This window comes from Psammomys obesus, unplaced genomic scaffold, assembly GCF_907164565.1.
Source record: "Psammomys obesus unplaced genomic scaffold, mPsaObe1.curated_primary_1811, whole genome shotgun sequence".
Lineage (NCBI taxonomy): Eukaryota > Metazoa > Chordata > Mammalia > Rodentia > Muridae > Psammomys > Psammomys obesus.
This window is the reverse complement of record NW_026592890.1, coordinates 16096847-16108193: the sequence shown is the minus strand read 5'-3', so window position 1 is coordinate 16108193 and position 11347 is coordinate 16096847. Positions and strand designations below refer to the sequence as shown.

Sequence of the window (11347 nt, the reverse complement as noted above, 5' to 3'; positions counted from 1 at the left end):
ATAGATAGATAGATAGATAGATAGATAGATAGATAGATAGATAGATATACACATACAATCCCAGGCATATATACCCAATAAATAAATGTGTACATAATACAGGCTGAAAAATAAAAATAAATCTCTCCAGAAGATTTCATACATATAAAAGCCAGTTAAGACTTTTAAGAGCATTGTAGAGTGAATTTCAATGAGTTGCTAAAACCAGAAAACATTTTATTAGTTACTAATTTAACTATGCAAGTGAAAAAAATAAGAATAAATTTTGTTTCATATGTGTCATCTCATTAAATAGACGCCTTAGTAATATTTTATGTGTGTGTCCTTGACCATTTTTACATGTTAACCAATCTTAAGTAGAGCAGTTGCTCTACTTAGTTGATGGCTGGTTGGTTCTGGCAGGGGCTTGGCTTTTATGTATACTTAAACTATATTCTGTAACTAACTCTTTCAGAATAACTTCAAATTCATAATAAAAAGTTACAGGATCGAGTTATAGGGGGAAATCTCATTGAACTAACTTTTTTTTTTTTTTTTTAATTCCTGAGGGTGGTTTGGCTCATCAGAGCTTTATTTCAATTACATACACTAAGCAGCACTAAAACCATAGTGAACAAGCAATTCAAGTCTATAAGGAAACTGTGGTATATAGTAAGGAATCAAAAAAAGAAAAACCAAAAAAAAAAAAAAAATCAGTGAAGTCCTCATGTAATTTTTAAGCTATATTAAGAAGTGCTCTCGATTGATAGTAAGCTTGCCACAAACTTGTAAATGTGACAAAAGATAACAGTCACCTTAGCATCTTGAATTTCTTGTGACATGGTTTCCAGGGATCTAGACTGTCATTCTTTCGTTCTGCATTGCTGAGTACTGATTGAATGATTATTCACAAGTGTCTTAAAGAGGAAAAATAAAGTGGCAAAATATGTTTTAATTAGTACTGTTGGAATAATAATGCAAATAAAGGTATTTTTTTTCTAGAATGACCCCTAAAATTATAGGGCTCCCTATAAATTATAGATATTATAGGATTGTACTGTAAAAATTTACAGAACAGATTTACAGTGTTAACAAAAATGTTGTATTATGTCATTGTGTTTCATTAAGAAAGATACTAACATCAATTTTTTTGAAATTGTCTTTATATGCCCACGTAATGCTCTCCACATTAAAAGTCACACATGATATCTGCATAGGCACATCTCTAAAACAAAGTAGTTGCTAGTAAACATTTTTTATCATATTTACTTTTTAGTGTGGCAAATAATTACTCAGTATCAGGTGATATTCACAATAAAGAAATAAGTGTAGATTGTAGTAAATTTTTTTCAGTTGATTAAAAAACCCTAACATTGAAAGCATACTCTTTCCACATATGCAAGTATAAGAAAAACTAGAAAAATCTGAGTGGACAAATGGGTCATATCACTGGCAGTATCCTAGTAGTAGCATAAGCTAAGTAAAGTTTGAAGGATCTCTGCGTTATTTAAACAGCTGCGTCAACAGATTTCATGCAAAGTTAGAGGACGGGCCTTCTAGAAGCCCACCATTTCTCAGTTGTTCACTGCATTTTCCACTAATTGTTCATTTATTATTTTTTTTATTCAGGCATGGAATTTTTTATCTCGCTTGCCAGTGATAAATGTTGGCATAAGTGTTAAAGGCTCATGGGATAACTTAGTTGAAGGGCATAATGAACTCTCCATCTCAACTCAGACAGCAGACAAACGAGATGACAACAAATGGATCAAGTTGCATGCTAATCAGGAGTATGTGCTTCAAGTCAGACTGCAGAGAGTCCATTTTGGGTTCCACAAGGTGTAGTATTTGGTTTCCACTCTCAAATATCTCACACCAAGTATCCGCATGCACTACCACACATATCTTTTCTGTTACCAATGTGTTCGTGTCATTTGTGAATCCTGCTTTCTCAACTGGCATTAGTAGCAAGCGTCAGTCTTTCAAAATTAATCAGTTCTCTTCATGTGCCATTTTTCATGTCCAGAATATTCCTCACGTACATTGACTGTAGCACTATTCACAAACAGACTTTTCCAGCTGGAGTGTCTTTTAAAGTATAGATTCTTTGGCCCCACTCCACAATAACCAAAACAGAATCTCAGTGATCTGATACTCCCTTTAGTGCCTAACAGGATTCTTAGTACTTTAAACTCTGAGAAGCACTACCCTAGAAGATGATGTGCAGGACCTACAGCACACTTAAGTGCACGTGAAGTTGAAGCGTTCCTATTTAATTCTCTGCATCCTAATAAGAAACTGCGCTTTTCTGAGCTCAGTTGCCACATCTGCCTGCTTCCTTGCATTTAAGAAAGCTTTGTCAATTTCATGCAGAGAAGAAACATTCAGTAGTTTTATTATATATCACTGTGCTATTTTCTTAGTCTGATACTAAAATTCATTTAAGTCCTAGAAGCTCACATAGTACAGACAGATGGTTTTTTAGTGCCGTCATAACTGAAATAATAGTCTTCTTTGAGTGGGTTCAGGCCTTGCTGCTGTCAACAACCAGCAGCTTTTGCTCTCGGTTTTTCACACACAGAATGGTCAATAAGTTTGTATTCCCTGAAGTACTGCTGTTTGATTTCTAACACAGAACTTCATCAGTATAAACATCATTGGTCTGCCTCTGGCATTGCTTATCCCAAATTAGAAGACTGTTAGTAATCATAGATGGAGGATAGTATTAATTAGCAACATAAAATCATAGTGAAATTACTGTAATAGTTTCCTTAAAAAAGAGATTTAATTGTGCTAAAATCCTAAATTCAATTTCCAACTAATGTTAAAAAAAAAAAAAAAACCTTTCTGCCTGTAAAAGTCTAATGAAGAGCTTCTTGGTATTAGTATACAATGTCATAAGGACATTGTCATACAAAACCAATAGGTGATCTTTATAGAAATCAATCCCAAAAGAAATTTCAAGTATTGTTCAAATGTTGTCATATCTACATTCAATCCTGGATTGTGCCAAGTTATATATGTTACAGATTGCTAAAATTACAGTTTCAACTCCTCAGGTATGTCTGGAACTTGGCTCTGTAGCACTTGTCTCTTTTATGAAATAATTTGAGGAGCCTTGGTATTAGTTCTTAGGGTCTGGTACCATTAAGCAGGAAATCCATCTGAGCCTGGCTTGGTGCAGTTGGCATTCTTACCACTCACTGCTTCATCATACTGCTTGGTACTGTGTTTATGTGTTCTGGGTTTAATTTTGTTAGGTCACATACATTAAGAAAAGTATCCATTTCTTCTAGATTTTCTGGTTTGTTGAAATTGGTTTTTTGTTTGTTTGTTTGTTTGTTTGTTTGTTTTTAAGGTATGCCTGAAGATCCTCTGAATTTTAATGGTGTCTGTTGTGGTGTTCCCTTTTCATTTCTATTTTCAGTAGTTTGGTTCTTCTCTCTCTCTGCTCAGTTTGTCTAAGGGTTTGTCAAGTTTATCTTGTTTATGCTTTCATAGGCTCTGTTTTGTTGATTCTTTATATTGTTGTGTTTTTTTTTTTTCAACTTCCATATCATTTTTTTCTGCTCTGATAGTTAGTACTTCCTTACATCTAATCCATTTGGGGGATTGACTTGTTCTTATTTTCTGAGACCTTAATATTTTTCTGTTTTTTATTGTATTTATAGTTATTACTCCTCTATTGAAACCACTTAAATTGTATCTCACAGGTTCTACTATATTGTTAGCGTAGGTTTTAGTTCCTTGCCTTGTTTTTCAGTGATGGAATCTTTTGATTCAGTAATGTGTTCTTCATTCTCAAGTTTGTGTGTGTTCTTTAATTTCTCTTATTACTGACTTCTAGTTTTACTTTTTTTCTGATCACAAAATACAATAAATTACTTTAATTTTTCATGTCCTAGTACATGTAAGTTCCATGGTCTTTTGAGACAAGCAGCATTTACAATGTTTGGCAGAAAATTCTGTATGTGTCTGTTAAGTCCATTTGTTCTACAATATCCTTTAATTTTGGTTTTTATAGTTGTTTCTTTTATTTAGAGGATCTGACTAAAGTCATCTGGAGTTGTTACTATACTGAAGGTAATTTCCTCCTTTGTGTCCCATAGTTTTTGTTTGTGAACTTAAATCAGTGTTTAGTATGTGTATACTTAGCATTGAAATATCGCCTTGGTGGATTCCTCCTTCTATCATTGTAAAGTGACCTTCTTTACGTCTTCTCATTAATTGTAGTTAGACATGTAGCGCTGGTTTTTAAAACCTTTATTCAGGGTGTTTAGGCCTCAACTTCTCAACCCTAGGAGAGAGAAGTTAAGTGGGGAGAGAGGGCCTCTTTACTTCCCCTGGCTGATTAAGGTCAAAGGGTTCTTTTAGGGCTATATACCAGTCTCTGCAGGCACAGTCAGCAGTCTCATCCATGACGCTATGACCTGTAGCATTTCACTCTGTCTGCTCCAAACCTCCACACTGCCTGTCTCTCTGGTCTCTCAAAACTGCTCCTCACCACACACCACACACTACATCACACCTTCTGTTTCTGGGCTGTCAATTTATATCCGAAAAGCCCTAACCACATCCTTCTCCATGCCACATATGGAGGTAAGCCATTAGCAGCTGGCAGAAGCCACACCCCGCACGAGACACTTAACAGGTGTGGTCAAGCTATAACCCCACTAAAATCCCACACTTGGGATTAAGACATACTCACATAATATGGCTGAGTTTGCAAAGCAACCAAAACTTCCATTGCATAGATATCTATTTTTTTTTTCAGCAGAAGTTTCACCTGCTAGCTTGCTAGTTTCTCATGAGCTTCGAATTTTTTCTTCTTCTTGTCCTTTCAACAAAATAAGGTCGTGTATCTGATAATTAGATAGATTTATTAGAGGCAACAAGTATATGAGTCGCTTGGGGTTGAGTGAGTGTGGTATGCAGCAGAGGCACGTGCGCATGTATGCCTGCACGTGTGGAGCCTAGAGCATGATCTTTGGATGTCTTCTTTGCTCACCCTAACTATATATTGACCCAGAGTCCCTCATTCGAACTCTGCGGTTGAGCACACCCAGCAGATCCCCCTGCAAGAACCCCTTGTCACAGCTTCTCCAGTGCGAGGATAATAGGCAGCTGCGACCGGCACTGAGTGCGCATGTGGGTCCGCGCCGGCCAAGCTCCAGTCCTGACTCTCATCTGCCAAACTCCTTAGCCACTGGGCCGTCTTCGCGGCCCCCAGGTCTTGATTTTAAGTCCAGTCTTCCACTCTCTCTCTTGTGGGGGGAAAACTGAAATCATTAACATTCGGTTACTATTGAAAGGTGTATATTGATTCCTGTCATGTCATTGATCATGTCATGTGTAATACTGTCCTGTTGTTAGCTTGACTGCTGTTCTAACATGATTTATTGTTTTGTTTTGTTTCATGGATGTGTTTATCGTCCTTTTTAGGATTCCCTCAAGTATCTGTAGTGCTGGCTTAACTGTCACGAATTTTTTTATTTTGTGTTTGGCATGGAAACTTTTTCTTTCTACTTTGACTCTAAAAAGTGCTGTATATTGTGATGTAGATTGACAATTACTGTCTTTCAGAACTTAAAGTAGGTGATAACTACATACTACTGGCTTTTAGGTTTCTGTTAAGAAATTGTCCATTCTCCTGATGTATTTAACTTGATAAGTGACTTGGTTCTTCTCTTTGTTCTGTCTATGGAATGTTCTAGCTGTAATATGACATGGGACTGTTTTTTGCTTGTCTGCTTGGCATCATATATCTACATAGACATCTCTTTCCCTAGATTTGGAAAATCTGTTGTCTTTATTAAAAATATTTTTTGTATCATTAGCTTGTCCTTCTCCTGTCTTCCTAATTCATATATTTAGTCTTTTAATGATGTTCCGTAGATGTTTGTGTTTCATTTACACTTTTTTATTATTTCATTGTCTGACTATTCTAATTTATTTTGTCTTTTGGCTCTGTTATTGTGTCTTACACTTAATCCAGTCTATTGGCCAAACTTTCACTGATTTAATTTGACTTAGTTGCTTTAATTTTTAGTTGCTTTTAATTTTTGGTTGCTTTAATTTTCAAAAAAATGTAATTGTTTTGCATATTTCTGTACTTTTAATTCCTCTTTCTTTCATATATTCTGGGAAGGGGTTAATGGCGTGCATGTGCATGCACGAACAGGTGTGTGGAGGTTTTAGGTGTTATTCCTCAGGAGCCATCCATCACTTTATTTTCCACCTTGTTTTTCAATAGGTTCGCTCACTATCTTGAGCTTACTGAGTAGCTAGGCTGCCTCGCCAGCAAGCCCTGGGGAAACTCTTACAGCCACCTCTTCAGTTCTAAGATTGAAGGCGTATACTACCATGCCCAGCTTCTCATGCATGGGTGCTGGAGATCCAAACTCAGGTCTTCTCAGTCTTTCCAGCCTCTTGAGTGCCTCTGGCTGCCTTAATTCATTCAGCTGTTTGTTTGAGTTATTTGTAATGGATTCACTGACATAAAATATATTTAGTGAAATCAATTATTTTATGTCAGTAAATATTCCTATAATCCTTCAATCCTTGAATTCTTTGGGCTATCTAATTTACTTTTCTTTGACCTCTGATACTTGGGAATTGACCATTTTCAAAGAAATCACATTACCATGATTGTTCATATTTATTGTTTCTTTGTTGGGGTTCCCCTATCTGGGCTTAGGTCATAAGTGGGGTGTTATTTGGTTTGTTTGATTGTTTCTTTTTAATTGTGTTCTTTCAGTTGAAGTATATGCAGTATTCAAGGAGACTAGGTTGTAGTATGAGTGAAGTGCCATTTCTCCCACTGGACTGGAGGTACAGTACTATAGATAAGCCCTCATTCAGCCCATGTGCTAAAGGAAATAGGCCCAATCTTCATCACCCAACTTTGTGCAGGTAAAGAACTAGCTAGGTGCAGGTGCAAGCTGTCTCAGTTCGGTACTAGTGTACAAATAGGTTTAGGGCCTGTCCCTTACCCATCCTTCAGGTCTTATGGTTCCTCAGTATCATAGTAGAAGGATAAGTCTTTCTCTGTCTAAACCTCAGTCTATGTTTCTGCTTTGTGGAACGCTGTTACAGATAAGCTTAAAGTTTATCTCCTCAATCTTCAAGAAATCTGCAAACTAGTTTTCAAAGTATAGGCTCATGGCACTTGCTCTAGGTCCCCAGAATGAGCCACACAAGTTTCTCCTCTGCCTCTAGAACTCCCAGGCCACTGTCTGAAAGGTAGTCTCTCTAAAATAGCTTTTTGATGATGTTCGACAAATCAGGCATCAGGAAGAAGGGATATTCCCAGTCTGCATACTCCATTATTCTTTACTTGTTAGACAGTAAATATGCTCAGTGGTGCATCCAATGTTGATTACAGTTTAAGTCTCTGACTTTCATCTACTTGGTCACTCCTGATAACATAGCTGGACAGACAGAGTAGTCTTGGCTTCCCTTTGTCTCTCCTTCCTCTCTCCTCTGCTCTTTATTTCTTTGCTGTTAAAACTAGCGTTTGTTTTATCACCTCATAAGATAGCTGCTGTCCAACTTTGCCTCACTTGTTCCCTAGAGATTTGAACAATCTGTATATTAGTGTCATCTGCCATCTTGGAGAAAAAAGTTTTCATTAAACCACATTAAAATATGTCCTTTTACCAGGCAGTGCTAGAAAATCTCAGCTCATTAATCCCCGCACTCAGGAAGCAGAGGCAGGCAGATCTCTGTGAGTTTGAGGCCAGACTGATCTACAGAGCAAGTTCCAGCATAGCCAGGGCTACACAAATTACCCCTGTCTTAAAAAACAAAAACAGAAAAAATTAATAATAATAATAATAATAATAAATGTTTTTTATGTAGATTTTCTTCGTAGGCAGAGTTCTGCCTTTGTTGTTCATTACTGTGAGGTTCATTGTCTAGTCTGACTAAAATGCTCATTTGCTTACTCATTTTTCTCGTAACCATCAGTTCTTGGTGCATGCAACTTGTGAAGATGTATAGAACATCAAAATGTAAACTTGGACCTCAGATTTTTCATGTCTGCGGAATATTAGTGCTTATTTTAGAAATGGCATAAAAACTGTATTCAGGACTCACAGCTTTCTATTCTAGCTGGGCCAAATGTTTTGATAGTCATAGCCACAAAGTAGTCCTATATCCTCTGGGAACCTTAAAGAAAGGGAACTAAAGACACAGAAAAGAAACCAAATGAGAAAAGAAGAATATGTAAATGTCTAGATAGATGTGCTTGAAATGTATTTATGGCCTTCAAGTGAAACAGCATAGCCTTATAACCACAGCCAGAAGGTTAGGAAATACGGGCATTTGTAATATTTTTATTTTCTTTTCTGATTTTCAGGGGAAATGTGAGAGTCACGCAGTTACGCCTCGATTTCCCAAATTAAAAGATGAAGGATGGTTTTTGATATTAGGAGAGGTGGATAAGAGAGAACTGATTGCTTTAAAACGAGTAGGGTTTGTTCGAACTCATCATGATGCTTCCCTTTCTTTCTTTACTCCTGAAACACCTGGAAGGTAAGCAGAATCTTACACCAGTTCCAAGGTAGTGATGGTGCTTCCCTGTCCTGAAAAGCCTGTGTTTATTGGAATAAATGCTAATGACCGCTCTAATAGGTCTCCCCTACCTATTAATGCTCATGCTTAAATACCGGTTCAGACTAATTGCTCAGTCTCCAATTTTGCTTCATAAAACCAAAAAAGGTTAAAATGTGGCTGCAAATTTACATTTTATCTCCAGAGTTGTCTTTTAATGGTGCATTTTAAACATAGTTTCATAAATGCATTCTCACTCATGTACTTTCTGTTTTTATATTTCAGATATATCTTCACCCTGTATCTCATGAGTGACTGTTACCTTGGCCTAGACCAGCAGTATGACATTTATCTCAATGTCACAAAAGCAAACATTTCCACACAGGTCAACACAAAGATCTCTGATACCTTCACTGAGTTGGAAGTAGAGTAACCTGACCCAAACAGGCCATTTGAAAGAAGTGGCCAAGAGTCTTGCTTGTTTAGTCATGTGGACAAGTTGAATTACTTGGTGTCTGCCTTGACAGAATCAGCTTCTAACTTCAAAACATCTAGGAAATTGACAATGGCTGCAGTGATGATTCCAGCAATGTGTTAGCCACAAAGACCTTTTAGGAAGTGCTGCTTTTTGTAACAGCTTCGTGAGTTTCCTTATGTGTAAGATATGTAAGCATACTATCATTTTTAAGTTGTGTGTATTGGAGGAGACAGTTTTGGATTACCAATTTTTGCCTCTCACAGTGTACTGTTTACATGAATATCAGCTGTTCCTTTTTCTAAGGAACACATTGAGTGTGTAATTCCTTTTTCTAGGGAATGACTTTGAGGTGTGACAGGTGAGGAGTTTAAGCAACATAAAACAAATCTATGACATACAAAGTGGGTCTTATTACCAAAATTCATGCTTTGGTTTGATCACATGTAGAAATAATTTCACAGATTTCTTATACATGATAATAATATATGATATGAAATTATATTATATAGATTTTTCAAAGAACATACACTGATCTTGGAAAATGTGAGGACTGTAACTGGTGGAAATAAAATACAGAGAACTCCTCCCAGGCCTCTTTTATTTTCTCCTGTCATACCATTATATTCCCCATTTCTCATCTATTCTTTTTTCTTTCACTTCTCAAAACTATTTCTCATCTCTCTGATATATTTCCAAATTCAAGGAGGAAAGTACAATATACTTCATAACTTGAGTCTTTGGGATTTGGTTTGGTTCAGTTTTACATCTCAGGGTCTTGCTATATAACCTAGCCTAGCCTCTCCTCAAACGCAGGATTCTTCTTCCTCTGTTTCACACGTGCTGGAGCTCCATGCATGCACAGCCAAACCTAGCAATAATCTTGTCTTTATACTCAACCCTACAGGTAGATTCTTACCTGAGATAAAAGAAATATATCTGTTCAAACAAGTAACACATCTTGAAGAGTTACCCAAGTATAGTTAGGAAATAACAGAAGAAGCAACAAATTGTTTAGCTCCAAGTCAACCAGAGAAGACAAGGTATACTAGAATAGAAAAATGGTATTGTTTCAGTTCACCTGTGACTTTATCTGCACTCATTACTCCCTACATTTTAGAGTCATGGGATATTAGAGTCTCATTAATGCTACTTTTTAAGACCCATGGATCATTAATTATTTACCACTTTTAGAGGCAAAGAATTTCGACAATGTTTAAAATGACATCCACTGAGTTCATGTCAGAGATAGTCCCTGTTCCCATTACTAAGGAACCCTCTTGGAGACTGAGCTGCCGTGGGCTGCATCTTGTGCAGGGATTCTAGGTTTGTCTTGCTCTTACAGAGGATATGAGTGTGGGTCCTAGCACCCACATCAGTCAGCTTGCAACTCCACACAACTCTAGCTCTAGGGAATCTGACATGCCTCCCATCTCAGGCACATGCACATACACACACGTGCATACACATAAATAATGCTAAAATTATTTACCTAAAAGAGACTGGAATGCTCAGACAGACAGACAGACAGACATACATACATACATACCACATCGCTTTCCTCAACGCTCAGAGGCCTTCATGGAAGAGAAAGGGGAAAGACTATAGGACCCCGTGATGGCAGAAAAATAACAACAGATAAAATAAAAAACATGAAGGAAGCTTTTAAGACACTATAGGGCAATTGCAAAATCCATACATACCTAGCTAAGGAGGGGTTATTGGTATATGATAGTTTTGGGGAAAGGAGTCTTCTTTAACGGTGATCCTTGTAGGTCAGCCAACTCTGGGGAAAGTCGGCTACACAAACTGGTCTCATTTAGAGGGCCACTCAAAGTTGGGGAGAAAGGAAAGACGGTTCTTGGAAGAGTTGAGAGCAGGATGAATTTGTTCAAAGTACACTGTGTGAAGTCCAAAAAAATAAAAAGTAAGAATAATGTTTAAAAAGCTTTAAAGGAGGAGACTTAGATTACAAGAGATACGAACCTGAGTAGCGAATGAAAAGAGTGAAGAAGGCAGTGACTGAAGGAAGTGGCTCTGTGGCCCTGTTGCGCTGACAGTACTCCGGGGGAGGGGGGCACATTAAAGAATATTGGGGCAGCATAAACTTATCTTGATGGGTTTTTAAAAAATAAAGATAACTTCTAAAAATGGACACAAAGTTGGGTGGGTCAGGAAGTGGGGTGAATCTGGGAAGAGCTGGGGGAGGAGCCCTGAATATGATTTTTTGGAAAAAAGGGTAAAACTCAAATAACTAATTTTTTCATACTTTTCAAATTTTGTGGTGTTTTTGTGTTTTTAATTGAAACTTTCTTCCCTTTTCTCCATCTAGCCCGCCCA

General features: G+C 37.2%; 1 protein-coding gene across 1 annotated transcript in view; it reads left to right on the top strand.

Annotated features, from left to right (window-relative positions):
* Positions 1–9594, top strand: part of Ascc3 (activating signal cointegrator 1 complex subunit 3) — a 312705-nt gene extending 303111 nt beyond the window's left edge. Inside the window, exons 40-42 of the mRNA XM_055616194.1 lie at positions 1609–1818; positions 8339–8514; positions 8818–9594. Of these exons, the coding sequence (XP_055472169.1) occupies positions 1609–1818; positions 8339–8514; positions 8818–8965 (534 nt within the window). The 3' untranslated portion in view covers positions 8966–9594. The remainder of the gene's footprint in view (positions 1–1608; positions 1819–8338; positions 8515–8817) is intronic.
* The last annotated feature ends 1753 nt before the right edge of the window (positions 9595–11347 follow it).